The following is a 15,199-nucleotide window of genomic DNA, read 5'->3' on the forward strand; positions in this document are numbered from 1 at the left end:
GAGTATTTTCACTGTATTTTTCTCAAACTTTATCTTGTGGTCCAAAGAAGAAAATGTCCATTCAGCTAGACTCTTGCTAACATCACATATTTCCTGTCCTGAATCCTTTTATGCACACTTTAATCTTCACAGTGTTTGCAAAATCCCATATGACTAGTGCACCAAAACTATCTGTGAACTTCTCTCATGTAAAGCAAGTTATAAATCACATCCAGGCAGCTTAAGCAGGCAATAGAAAAGTGATTATGTTGCCTAATTTTGTACTTCCTTTCTTGAATTATTTGATTCCTCAAATGCATCCTTCTTCTCTGCACTTTTGATACAATATTAACACAGAAAAATACTTTAAAGACTATTTAAAGAAAAAAGGCCCATGCTTACTAATACCTATAAAGAATGTGAAATTCACTAACAGCATACTACAGTAACAAAGTAACCTACTATAACTTTCTATGACCTATAAACCCATGGCTAGCTTACAAAAAGATTACCAGGTTTTCATATTTTTAGGAAGAGCAAGAAAACTGATTGCTAATTTTGACAAATCCTTCAAAACCACTGTTAAAGACAGCACTGTGCAAGGGAAGCAAAACCAATCTGCTCAGTTCACTGATTCTAAGATTTACAGTTTCCAACCCACGATCAAGGGCCAAGACAGACTTTAGCTTTAGTGCCCTCTAAGACCACAAACTCCAGGTTCATGTCACCATTATACTTAGAAAGGAGCCCAAATTTTAGCTGAACTGTTCTTTAAAGAGAGGTCTCATGTAACCCAAGCTGGCCTCAAACTTGCTACAGAGCTGAGGATGACCTTGAATTTTCTGATCCTCCTGCCTCCACCTCCCTGGTGTTAGGATTTAAAGCATATACTGCTATGATCAGGTTTTGCAGTGCTGGGGATCAAACCCAGAGCTTCATGCATGCTAGGTAAGCATTCAACTAAGCAACATCCCTAGCCTCTAGCTCAAGTCTTAATACAAATTTTAGCAGTCAAATAAGCCATTATATTTCTCATCATTTACAGAACACAATCTCTCTTCCACAATGCCATTTAGCTGCTAAGAAGCTAAAAATTACTCTGTAACTTTACCTCTTGTTTTAATTCTCTATGGATATAAAAATAAGCATTAACACCATCTAATACAACTCGTCCATTCACTTCTTACTCCTCTAAATATATTATTAATGCTATCATATCTTCCTTCACTTTTTCTCCATTCTAATTTGTTTCCTCTTTCTAATAAAATTATCTCATGGACTCTTTAGTTTGTGTTTAATTGTTCTTTCCCATCATGATATCTCCAATCTGAAAGACACACAACCAGACCACATCTATAATGGATACATTTCTAATTACTAATAACATTTCCACATTTAATAAGAAATGGACCAACGACACTATAGTGGACAATAATGACTGCTTTGTTAATAGAAACAAATTCATAAAATTAAAATTACCGAATAGCCAGAACTGAAGGATGAAGTGTGACGCATGTCAAATGATACTAGCCAATATTTCTAACATTTCAAGAAACTCCAGTGTCAACGGGAAATATCAAATTTAATAAAAACAAAAGTTTAAATCTCTCCCTCTTAAAAACAAAAAGTTATACTGCAACAATAACAGTCTTTTGGTATATTTTTATAACTTAGAAGTTTATTTTTATTTGTACTAAAAATACTATGTAGGCTTGATCCTCTACTGAAAAAGTAGTTGAATAGGTCACGTTTATATTCTTATTTTATAAAATGAAATAGTGAGTACAAGTCAGTGTTGTGGGGGAGAGATATGCCAGCAGAAGATGCAACCTGGATGTGCAGAGTGTCACGTTCTGATGACATCACTGGCAATGCTCTTTGCATTGTCATAAAGGAAACATGTAACCAGGTACACTTTTCAAACAATGAAATACACACAAAAATACACAGAAAAAGAGTTAACAGATATTCATAAAACTACTTAAAATGTAACATAATTTTCTTAAATAAGTAGTAAATTCTTAGAACCTGTTATTTTTACTTACCTAATATCTATTACAGCCCTCAACATTATTAAAATACAATGTAAAGCAAAACCTTATGCTTAATAAGAAAAAACTCCAGCATAGCCAGTTGCAAAAGCAGAGTAAAATTTCCAAACTTGAGACTCAGCTCCGCGGCATACCTTTGGACACCACTTGCCGACAGCACCACCGTGCTCTCTTCTCCAGAAGAAAACTGCCATGACTCACTCAGTCTGTGTTCGCCTGGCTCCAGTTCGCCCACTACCCAGTCTGGTAACTTCTCTGGGCTTGTACCTTTTGGTCGTGCTGGATTTGGTTCATCAAAATAGATGGACTGGTTTTTAAAAATCAGAGAAATCATTTTTGTAAAATGTACTATAAACAAAACACTTAAGTTTCCCATCCACTTTTAAATTTGACAAAAGCTTTTCAAATATCCAGTTTAAGTACAACTATAGACAAATATATAAAATTTATCATTGAATACATAATAAATTATACAATACTAAAATAATAAAATGGTAAACATATTTACATTTCAGTGATGTTCTACTATACAAGAAACCTAATGAACAGCAAATTACATGGCAGATAAAGCTGGGAATAATTATTTACATAAGGAAATGATATTAGTATTATAATTGTGGTTCTCAACCTTCCTAATGCTGTGACCCTTTAATAAAGTTTCTCAATTTATGGTGACCCCAACCATAAAATTATTTTAGTTGCTGCCACATAACTGTGATTTTGCTACTGTTCTGAATCATAATGTAAATTTTTTGGAGAAAAAGCTTTGACAAAGGGGCTGCAACCCACAGGAGAACCAGTGTTTTATAGTTAAATGGAAAACTTTTAAAATTATATCCTATTCTATTTTCTCCTATAACCATCAATTAATCTGCACATACAGGCACATATATATACACAAAATCAGTATTTGGAGTAATCACAATTAAAATGTACCAGAAATTAAAACTAAAATTAAAAATGCCTCGGTGAGGTGGGAACTACAAAGTCAGAGACATGGTATTTGGTTCTAACCATATTGTTCGTTCCCTGGGAGGTCAAGACAAAGCTCTGGCCTTCTTAGTATCATTTGTGAAATAAAGTTCTCCCCTACAATTTTATGAAACTGACTGTGGATGGAAAAATGTGACACAATATAGTCATATCCTGACATCTACTGTTCCTCACAAAACACTCCCTTTTAGACACTCGGACGCATTAGCCCAGTCAATGAGCCAGGTGCATGATAAGGTTTCTGGAGAAAACTCTACCTGTGTAACCATCACCTAAGTCTACAGAAGTCCTCGAGGGGCTACTCTTCAGGAAATGGTCACACGTGACCCCTTTATCTTAAATCTGAAATGAAAGATGATTCCTTTTTAAATGAGATACAGTTATCTTGGTTACTCTCTGCTTCTCTTCCCATGGTTTAAGTTATCTGCAGTGAGCCATGGCTATACATATTATTGGGAAATGCCACAAATAAGTTTTAATTTGGGTGCTATTGTAAGTTGGAATAGAGTCTCATAAACTCTGTTCCACTATCTCCAGCAAGGTCTATTTGCACAGTATACACCGAGTGCTGGCTAGTTCTACATCAACTTGGAACAAGCTTTAGCTATTTGGGAAGAGAGAACCTCAGCTGAGACTGGCCCATATGCAAGTCTCACTTCCTTCACTGGATGGCACTTCCTTCACTGGATGTGGAAGGTACCAGCTCATTGCAGGCAGTCCCACCCGGAGGCTGGTGGACCTTGGTACTATAAGAAAGCAGGCTGAACAGGCCATAAGGAGCAAGCCAGTAAGCAGCATCCCTCCATGGCCTCTGCTTCAGTTCTGTTTCCAAGTTCAGTTCCTGCCTTGACTTCCTTCAGTGATGGACTGTGATGTGAAAATGTAAGCAAAATAAACTCTTTCTTCCCTAAGTTGTTATTGTCACGATGTTTTATCACAGCAATAGAACCCTTGAGTAAGGCAATATCTACTCATAGTCACTGAGTAGTTAGTTACCTTAGATGTCTCAGTATAGGACAAACAACTCCATGCTGTCTGTTATTTTGAGAATCTTGTGGAGATGGGGAATGAAAGCTTCTCAGACAATAGAGAGACTGGTGTACTCATTCTAATGTCAAACAAATACACAGAGTCAACTACCTACTTTCCCCAATACTGCCAATCTTGGCATAAACAAAACATATGGTACTCCTTTTACAATGGATAATAGCATTCCAAGTTTTTGTGTTCTGCCACCAATAAAAGGAATTATCCTCTGGTGTGCAGCATGCGATTATTCTAAATTTTGATTGGTAAATTGCTAAAATGTACAGAAATTTTGTATTAATTTTGTAATAATTCTAACATTCACATATGTATATGCAACTGCAGTTAGCTGTACAACTAGATATGATACTCATAACCTACACAAACCAAGAGGCAAGTTTATGTTTACAAGGAGCAAGATGGGGACAACCAACTAGCCATAAAATAACTATCTCATAACAAAGCTGATAACAATTAAATCACTATAGAAAACTATTTTAAAATACTAATTTAATATTATCAACAGACTAGAAAGGAACATCTAAAAGCCATTAAACTGATATGTTCAACAAAATATATGAAAGAATTAATAAACTAGAATTTATTGAAATACTTAACATATTAAGAGTCAATTTGAAAATTAGTAAGTAATTAAGGCCAGTTTTAAAATTCATTTTTATATAAGGGAATATAAGTGAATAAAATATTAAAAGAATGTTTTCTATTGAAATGGGAAAAATGAATGAAAGTTTTAATTTATGTATTATCTAACACATATAACTCAATATTATTTCCTTCCCAAAAGGGATGCTATATCATAGTCACTTTTAAGGAAATGAAAATGCTCTGCAGTAGCCAATGGTACTTACCATATATGATGGTAATGTTTTTAGCGTTCCTGACTCAGGACGGTGTGTAAAAGGGCCTTCCAGGACTCCTCGCCTAAGCATGTGCAGTAACAGCTTTGCATACAAGTTCCGATTCTTCCTACCCAGGAGTCCCGCACCTGTTCCCGAGGGCTCACACAGCTTTCTGATCCAAAGAGCACACCTCTGCCGTTCTATATGTACAGAAGAACAATATGAAATCTGATGTCAGGGATGAAACATTAAATTATAAAGACTTTATAAGGACCTACTGTAATCTAGAAGGGGAATAGACAACTTCCTAAAAGCCCAATTGTAAATACTCCAAGATTTCGGAATCATGTGATTTCTTGTGTAACTTATTCTAGTTGACCTCCTCATCAAGAAAATATTAATGAACTACATGCAAGCAAACAGTGTGGCAACATTTCAACAAACTTTACTACACCAACAAAAAATGGTTGTGGTCTGGAAAAAAAGACTGTACACTCCCAGTCTAGAGTTCACTTTATTAGTTAGGTGTAGCTGGGCAACACAAATATGAGTACATATTTTCATAAAAATAAGATTCCTGGGATCTGTCATTGATAGTTAATAAAAATACAATTTCTGAATACTATTAAACATGTTTTTTAATCTTTTTTTATTGAGAAAATGAGAAAAAAAAACAAGTTTCCACCTCCTCCCAGCCTCCCATTTCCCTCCCCCTCCTCCCACCCTTCTCCCGCTCCCCCCACTCCTTTCCCCCTCCCTCTCTAGTCCAAAGAGCAGTCAGGGTTCCCTGCCCTGTGGTTTTTAGATAAAATTTTGCATCAATAAAATAACTTTAGATATACTGAAAAGACTTTTCTAAATCCTAACTACACAAACACAAAAAGCTAAGCACATATTCACTCAAAAATTAAATCCAAGCCGGGCGGTGGTGGCGCACGCCTTTAATCCCAGCTTTCAGGAGGCAGAGGCAGGAGGATCTCTGTGAGTTCGAGGCCAGCCTGGTCTACAAGAGCTAGTTCCAGGTCAGGAACCAAAAAGCTACGGAGAAACCCTGTCTCGAAAATAAAAAAAAAATATATTAAATCCAAACATTTTATCTATTAACGCCAATAATTCCAAGGGATTTGTAGCTGATTCAAGGCTTTCTTTTACTATCACTAAAATAATAATTTTAGTGAATAATTTCATGAAATAATTATCATTCTAAAAAAATCTACCTAAAAATGCGGCACATTTAATCCACGTAACCCACTGCGTGTATTATCTTGCTGTGACGCAGGATTTTTTAACTCACATGAACACTACTCTGATATTTTTATCAGTCTAACTTAATTTGTGGATTACACATATTATAAAAAAATCACTAATCTCTTTGCTTATAAAAGGTCATAATCATTTATTGTTTTGCCTACAAAAAAAAATCACTAAGTCTGGATTTACCACTTTGTAATCTCACTACAGGCATGAGAGGTAGATCTCTTTTTTAAAAAAGTGTGTATTTTTGCTCTGAAAATTATATGAACACCAAACAAACTTTATGAATATCCAGTGTACTTTAAACAAACAGAAAATACATAAGTAAAATTGGTAAGCTTGAGCAAATAATTAAAAATATGATATCATCATGTCTTCTAGCAAACTGACATCCACATTATATTCAATGCACACACTTTGGTACACCTTGATTAATGAAGAGCTTAATTCTCTCCTTAAAATGGTAGAAAAGCCCACTGTGAAAGGTAGCTTTAGCTGTAAGACTAGATGAGCTGGTACAAATTTCTAGTTTCTCCCCCCCCCTCTCGTTTTTTATTTGTTTGTTTGTTTTTGTTTCTGTTTTTCGAGGCAGGGTTTTCCTGTGGATCTCTGGTGGCCTGGAACTCACTCTGTAGACCAGGCTGGCCTCAAACGCACAGAGATCGCCTGCCTCTGACTCCCTGAGTGCTGGGATTAAAGGCGTGTGCCACCACCGTCCAGAGAAATTTCTAGTTCTTAAACGGGATGAGTTCCTACATGTTCATTATGAAGTAGTAAAAGAGAACCATGAATGTTCCACATAGATGATGTGTATGAACTTAGGGTTATATGTAAGAATTCTAAATACCTAAAACCTATTTTTAAAAAAGACAAAATATGAGAATAGTTTGATTTGAAATACATTTATAATGGAAAATCCTAATACAAAATTTTCTTAATTGGCAGATCCAAGACAAAGAAAAAGGAAAAATTGAGTGCTTATCAAAGTTCTACAATCAACATGGGTGTCCATCAAATGGGAAAATAAGTAAAATATGGGATTTATATACAGTATGATTTTATTCAGACGTAAGAACAAAATAATGTCACCTACAGGAAATGAAATGAACTACATATCATCATGTTAAGCAAAACAAACCAGATTCAGGAAGACAAATATCACACATTTTCTCTCATACACAGAATCTAGACATTAAAAAATGACATGGAAAAAGAAGGGTCACTATTACAGAAGAGGAAAAGGAAAAGCAGAAGTAGGAGGAGAGATAAGAGAGAACAATAAAGGGAATGACCATGACCAAAGTAAATATAATGTTCATAACATATATAAAAATGTCATAATGAAACCCATTATTTTGTGTAATTAACATGTGGTAATTTTTAAAAGGTAGTGAGTATCAGAAGAGGATGTGATACCCATCTATCATTCTGTACTATCAGAAGTCATCATGAATCAGTGACAGATGTGAAGGAATGGAACCTGAACCCATGAGAACAACATGAAGAAGAAAGGAAAGGCTAAGGACCAACAAGGTAAGAAAAGAGACACAAGGATATGGTTCAAGGGAAGGTCAGAGAAGGCTGCAGGCTCCGGAACAACAGCCGAGCAAAGACTGCATCATTTCTATGTCACACTCCTATCTCTCAATGCAGCTCCAAATAAGTCTGTAGCATTAAGTCAGCCCCTCACTTTGACTAAAAGGTGCACTCACTCAGATATCTCAGGGACATGAGAACTTGGGAGAACAAAAAGCCATAGCTTCTTAGGTTCACTCCACACCCCCTACTCAATGTCTACCAAATCTACCAATTACCCAGACTGAAGCTGAGAAGCAGCATCCTCTGCTCTCCGCTTCCTGACTACAGATGCAATGTGACTGGCTGCTCTAGCCCCAGACACCGTGCCCTCCCCACATGATGGACTGAACCCTCAAACTGGGAACCAAAACAAGCTCTTCAGTTGCATCTTACAGGTATTTTGTCATAGCAATAATAAAGCCATTAGTAGTTAATATAACTGTTTTGATTAGGTATTCTTATTTTTAATCTTAAGGATCCAATTTCAGCTAGATATGGTGGCGCATGCCTATAATCCAAGTACTGGGGAGGCTGAGGCAGTATGTTGGAGACTATTCTGGTCTACATAGTGAACATCAGTCTAGCCAGGGCTACATAGTAAGAATATCTCAAAAACAAGAGTCTAATGTCAAACACAATCTTACCTGACCTGTGGGGTAATTTTAGAACAAAAGGCTTCATATCTACCACAAAGTGATCAAATTCTGCATCCAGTTTCTCCCATTTTTCTTCTTCATTTTCCATTTCCATAATTCGTTCTGTGAAAAAGTTAAAATTAGGCATCAAGTATTTGTATGAGGAAAGTTAAGAAACCATGAGAAAACACGTTAAAGAAAACTGGTCAGTTAAATACCAGTCCTCCTTAATTGACTGCTAGACTCAGTGAAATTCCGATCAAAACTCAGACAAGCTGATTCTAAAATTTATATGAGAAGGTAAAAGAATCTGAGTAGCAGCAAAAGTTTTGAAGAAACATGAAGTTGGAGGCTCAGGTCACCTTATTATAAGATTCTGCATTGCTCTTTCCTGGGTTTTCTTAGAATCTGACTTTTTACCTTCTCTCTGGGCAGTCACAATCGGTACTGGTAGTTTGCTTATGCTGTTTACCTTAAATTTTATTGCTAACTTACTCTCTCCTTGCAGTTCCAAACTCCTCTTTACAGCAGCTTCTTGGACCTATTCTGTAATGTCCTGTTTGTTAGGAAGATATATATATCCCAAAGGAAATTCTTTACAATTGTGTTCATATGCTTAGTGGTATCATCATCTGTTTCATCTTCCTTGCTAGACATATCAAGGCTTCCATTATCAAAGCTCTCCATAAAGCAGCCCAGGACAAACACGCAGAAGCCCCAGCTTCTCTACTCTCACTGCACTCTACCAGAGAAAACCCTGTGTACCACTAACTTGTACTACTACAATGACCCCGTGACCTGCCCTCCAACGAGCCCTGTCTCTACCTGAGAAAAAGGTGATACTAATCAGAACAACTTCCAAATCTCTCTTCTGCTCTGTCTCTAGACAGACAGTAACCCTACAGGATACTTCCAGACCCTATGTGAGCCGTGCAAGCGCCTCCCCATTTAGGCCTATCTCTTACCACAGCTAGTCTTCGCCTCACTACACAAACCCACCGGTGGCCATTTTAACCTCCCCACTGTCATGATGAACTTCTCAGCATTCTTCAGACACTCCAAGACTTAGCTAATCAATGCACAGGTCTACACAGACCTGGGGGCAGACCTATACAGCTCAGTGTCATTGCTGAGCGTAGCTAGTCCTACTTACCCTAGGCTAGTTTCTGCTCTCTTCTTGCGGAAAATGTTCACATGTGTGTTACTGCATTTACCGTAAGAGGTTCTTGGAAAGCAACTTACACCTTAGTAAGCATCCTGCATATTATAAAGTACATGTTAGGGGCTAAAGAATTGATTGCTGAATAAACAGATTAATGTTCAACTTCTGTATGACAAAAAAATGGCTTTTTGACAATTTTTTTTGGGGGGAAGGGAGTACAAATTTCTGTGGGTGTGTGCATTTTCATGTGACAATTTTGCGTGTCTTCTTTGATCACTATACACATTAATTTTTGAGACAGGGCCTCTCACTAAGCCTGAAGCTCATCAATTCAGCTAGGCTATCTGGCCAATGAGAACCAGGAATCTACCTGTCTCGGGTTACTGCTGCACACCACCACATTCAGCTTTTATCTGAGGGTTGAGCATCCAAACTTGGGACCTCATGCTTGAACCGCAGGCACTTTACAAATGGAGTCATCCCTCAGCCCCAAATGATTGGTTTGGAACACTTCTGTTCTGAACACCAAGTAGGTCTTACAGGATACATGCTCCTAATTCCATCTGTCAAAACTGGCCATCCTACTTTCTATGTTACAAAGAGAGAGAGGAATGTGTTTTCGACTTTAAGACACTTCATTCCGGATGGGGAGGTAGTTCTGTGACAGAGCATTTGCCTGGCATATGTGAGGCTCCAGTCTCAATACTCAGTGCTGCACAAATAATTAACTAATCAAGTTACTTGGTTTAAATTAATTTAACAACTAGTTCATTAGTTTGGGGGAGTTGTATTTGGTTTGTTTCATTTTAAATTCCTACAATATATTCAGTACTTGGTGAAAGTACAGTATGATATTATATAAAGCACACTATGATAGCATACTGGATGATAGATAATAAAGTTGGAAACAACTATTCAAGTGGATAAATAAAAAAGTGGAAACTCCTGGGTCCACAACTTTAAGCACGGCTTTGCCCTAGATACACTTCCAGGCTTACACACATGCCCATGTACTCAAGTTTGCCTAAGCCTGTCGTTTGCTGCAGCCAAAGCAAAAAGGTTCCTCGTGATTACTAATTCTCAATAAATTCTTTGACATTTGTGGAAATGTTAGAGTTTGATATTAGAGGAGACTAGCATTCAGCAGTTAAGTGACTCACCAAAATCATATAATTAAGCAAAGCCCAGATTAAAATTCCGAAATCCCTAGGTCTTACATAACCTGACAACTTGGTCATTTACATGTAAGTCAGAAATATCTCCAACTAATAAAAAAAAAGTAATTTGAATAATAGAAAGGCAATCTGAAAGCTATCCAAACATGTAATAGTCAAATCATACTCGGAAAAGAAAAGCAGAAATGGGTTGGGTCAGTAAAGTTCTTGCTGAAGAAGCAGGAGGACTGAGTTCAATCCCCAGTATCCACCTAAGAAGCAGGCACAAGGGACAGACACCTGTAATTCAGCAGCAGAAAGACGGAGAGACAGGTGGCCCCTAGAGCTCACTCACCAGTCAGCCAAATGCAATCAGGGAGCCCAGGTCTCAGCGAGACTCGCTCTAAAACAAGTTGGACAGCTCCTGAAGAATCTAAGGTCACATTGATTCCTGGCCCCCAAATTTCTGTGCACACACATACCCACGCGAAAATAATGCCAACGTGATACTTAGCGTAACTCTGCCTTTCTTTGCCCCTTTTATATTCTTAAACAACAACAAAAAAATTAACGTTTCAATTTTGGGAGGAATTTCTGCTACACTAATTATGTCTAGCTATCAAAAAGGTTTTTACACTACATCAGAACTTCAGGTTTAAGGTATTAACACTGAAAAACGAGGCTCAGGCATTGCAACGTATGCCTTTGATCCCACCGTTAGGAGACTGAAACAGACTTATTCACTAGGTCAAGGCCACCCTGATCTACAGAGTGAGTTCCAGGACAGCCACAGCTATGTAGAGAAACCATGTTTCAAAAAGTTTAAAGAAAAAGGAAAAATTGTTAAAGGTCTATCTCTAGTTTAGAATTAAATCACTCATGGCCTGTCTTTCACTGATAACTAAAATGACTGTCCACAACCTATTTCAAAAGTATAGAAAAAAGTAGGGTGTCTCGTGTATTTATATTCTGTATTTATGTGGTGTCTTTTATTAAACTCACTGGCCTCACCTTTTTAAAAATCTGTTTCTTTGTGGACAGGTATGAAACAAGCTAAGACCTTCTCAAAGGTGCTTGGCTGCCATAGAAGTCAGCAAAGCCGCCAATATTAACAGCCTTAAAAAAGAGAGCCACTAAGCCAAGGACACACTTCATAGCATGCACATCGCCAAACGCAACACAGTCCTGAAAGTTACGTAAAATGTGTTTTGTTCCATCAAGTCATATTTTAAATATATTGTGGAGAGTAATACAGAAGACTTGAAGTGCCAACGAGTCAACAAGGGTTACCAGGGCACGTATTTTGCGGGTTACACATCTGGATGTCTTCCCAGAAGACATCGGGGCAACTGTGGGCCTTAGAAATGTATCCGGATGTGTCCTCCAGGGCACTTAACCAGATAGACAAGATTTCCACGATCCTTCACCGGCTGGAAGGTGGGGCTTAGCGGTGTCAATGACCCGACTGGATCCTGGAGGCAATCAGCTGGACCTGAACACTGCACACATGATCCTGTTCTCCCCTCAGCTGGGGGTAAGGGGAACAGGCTCACTGGTATTTCGCTCGCCTTTTCTATCTTCCCGTTATCTTTAAATAGTAATGACAAGTCATAAAAATACCAGCATACTGATGGGGGAGGGGCGGGGAGAAGGCACACGCCCTGTCATCCCGCATGCAGGAGGCAGAGGCAGGTGGATCTCCGTGAATTCGACACCAGCAAGGTCTACATGGTGAGAGCCTATCTCAAACACAAAACAAAAGGCCGCTGTCCTAAGTACTTGTTTTCTGGGTCTCTACAAACACTGCACATCCCACTAAGGGACGGCGACTCCGGGCTGGGAAGCTTGCAAACCCCAAATTCATCAGGACTTTCTCGGAGTCAGCCTGCAGTCGGGTCCTGCTCCCTGGGCAGAGCACTGCTGCTGTCCGGTTCCCTGCGGTCACTTCCTCCGCCGGTGTGAGCGGCGCCTGCGTGGCCCACCCAGGCCTGGGCCGCGGTCGTACCTGCTCCAGGACACAGATCGCTCCTCATAACCCCAAGCCCCTACCTCAAGGCTCTGGGCCACGCCATGTCGCCTGACCCAACTTTACTGAGAACTTTCCCTGGCCTTCGCTGGGCTGCAAAGCCCACAGGGGCGCGCGCTACACAGGCCGCAAGCGCGGTCCCCGGCCTGCGGCGACGCCCCTCCCCGAGCCAGCCCGCACGCGCGGGGGCTCCATCCCGCGCAAAATTCCACTCAGAACCTGGGACTAGGGCGGGAGCGGCAACTATTGGTGAGAGAAAAAGAAGAGAGAGAGAGAACCTGCAGCCCCCACAAGCAAGCCGTCCACTCGGCCGCCGACGCCCCGCCGCCGCAGCCAAACGGTTTCAAATCCTTGCGGGCCGCTGGGTCGCTGTCGTCCAGCATAACCAGGGGCGGGACTACCGAGCTCGTCTGTCCCGCCCCCTCGAGCAGCCGCTGGCCCTCCACGCGGTTGCCATGGCGACGCGCTAGGTGATGTCTATCACTGCTTCTCACATCCGAGGGGGCGGGAGTTTCCGCCCTCTGGGGTGCGGAGACTTCCCACCGCGCTGTTCCCCACCCTCTGGGAAATGGTGACCCCCCCCCAAGCCGCTCCGTCGCTGTGGTAACGGTTTAGTCCACTGCGCAGGCGCAAAGCTCGTGTTTTTCCCCTTGTCCAGCCTTTGGCGGTTTCCTGGATTAATCTAGGAAATTTAGGGGGCTGTGTGGAGTGAACGCTGCTGTTTCCGGGCTTCCTACTGAGTAGTTTGTGAGGAGAAAACAAGAAAAACTCAAAAGCGATGGACTTACTGGACAATGTTCATAGAAAAGCCTGTCTGTTGTTTGAACAGACGTCACCTTTGAGTAAGCTTTAAAGCCAGGAGAATTTACCCTCGTTAGCTCACACTGCAGACGTGAGAGGGAAAATTATTCAGGCAAAGAGCCATCGTAAGTCTGAAAACACTAACCCTGAAAGATGCCTAACTGAAATAAACGGCTTTCTGTCTAGTAACTGTCTACAGAATCATACCATGAAATAAGGGGGGAAATTGTATTTTTGTCCTTCCCAGGAAGTATCATGAATCTCGGGGCAGTCTATATTGCTGTGTGGTGATGTTCTTTGGTCATTTACGTTTCTAGGAGCTCTGAACTATGTACTTTAAAATACCAACAGAGACAGAATTTAAATTGCAAGAATACTGCCTTAAACGAAATTCAGTGTGCCACTGTTTTTCATCTAAATTCAGGGCAGAATTCCTTCGGCAGAATCCCTGTGTTGCGCTCAGTGTGGTGCCGCACCTAACACAAGCGCAGCTTGAAACGTCTTTTTAATTTTCCATAAGGAAAACAGAAGAGTCCCTTGTTTGTAATTAGCTCTTTCCGGCTTCCAGAAAAAGACCATACTCAAGGTACACTTTCAAATCCGCCTCCCTGGAGGTAAACACCAATAGTTCCTCATTGTTTCAGAGGCAAATTGTGCTAAAGAGAAGAAAGATTGAAGAATGCTTTCTAGACTAATTTGGTTGCCGAAAGCATATTTGAACACGCTCACAGCTGAGGAATGACCCCCAATCCAGATCCTTTGCATGGAGAATCATTGTGAAATATGAAGAAATGTGACCAGTGGGAGACGACCATGGATGTAAGAGGTGGAGCTTACCGATCAAAAGATACAGATTCTCAAGAAGGAATAAGAAACTCAAGAGTACAACGTGGTGACCATAGGCAATAACTGTGTGCTGAACCTTTTGAAGGGCAATTTGTGTTATATTTATGTGCAGGACATTTAACAGTGTACAGTTAGCCCAGCTCAGTGGCGAGTTCTTTGGCCTTCACCTTTTCCAGCTTGTCAATGCGAGCCATGGATTTTGGACGGGAAGCATTGTCACCCTAGTGGTGGCGATCTCATTGTATCTGTCCCAGTAGTTGGTCCTGGTAGCTTCCACCTGCTTAGGGAAGTGTTTCTGTCTTGAGTTAATCTGCATGACAGCAACATTGGTGCTGGCCTTCCTTGGGCCAGCCGCCCCAGCTTGGCCTTCTCTTTGGTGATGCAGTAGCGGATCCCCATCGTGTGACACAAGGCAGAAAGGAAGCCTGCCAGCTCTACGGGGTCTACCCTGTGTTGACCAAGAGCAGAGCTTTCTTATTCTCTACTGAGGTTGTTGTGATGGTTTGGACTCCTTCTTGATGGACAGGTAGCCTCTTAGTGGCGATGTCCCTTTGGCTAGCATCTTTTTGCTCAGCACAGCTGGCAGCCTTAGCTTCTTCTCCAGCTTGGTCTCTCTTGCCCTGCACTTTTGGGCAAGGTTAAGTAGGTGGTGGCTGTGTGGCGGCCCAGGGTCTGGGTGAACTGGCCCAATCACAGGAGGTACTTTGAGCTGCTTATAGAAGAAGGTTCGTTGCTGATGTAGCCGGATGGAGCAAGGCCATTTGATAAAGCATGTGAGGTCCCTTTTGATTTGGGTGTCTTGCTCAGTGCTGAAGTTCTTAGGCCTTTTCTCAT

General features: G+C 40.4%; 1 protein-coding gene across 6 annotated transcripts in view; it reads right to left on the minus strand.

The window, feature by feature from the left end:
• Positions 1-13,224, minus strand: part of Cep112 (centrosomal protein 112) — a 387,025-nt gene extending 373,801 nt beyond the window's left edge. For 4 of the 6 annotated variants that reach the window (XM_075990287.1, XM_075990284.1, XM_075990289.1 and 1 more), the window contains exons 1-4: positions 12,997-13,124; positions 8,386-8,499; positions 4,919-5,109; positions 2,165-2,337 (exon numbers count right to left, since the gene is read on the minus strand). In XM_075990287.1, the coding sequence (XP_075846402.1) occupies positions 2,165-2,337; positions 4,919-5,109; positions 8,386-8,491 (470 nt within the window). In that variant the 5' untranslated portion in view covers positions 8,492-8,499; positions 12,997-13,124. Of the gene's footprint in view, positions 1-2,164; positions 2,338-4,918; positions 5,110-8,385; positions 8,500-12,996 lie in introns of all 6 variants that reach the window. The other 2 variants (XM_075990285.1, XM_075990288.1) reach the window with 2 other exon arrangements.
• Between the last annotated feature and the right edge of the window lie 1,975 nt (positions 13,225-15,199).

The sequence above is a fragment of the Microtus pennsylvanicus genome, chromosome 11, assembly GCF_037038515.1.
Source record: "Microtus pennsylvanicus isolate mMicPen1 chromosome 11, mMicPen1.hap1, whole genome shotgun sequence".
Lineage (NCBI taxonomy): Eukaryota > Metazoa > Chordata > Mammalia > Rodentia > Cricetidae > Microtus > Microtus pennsylvanicus.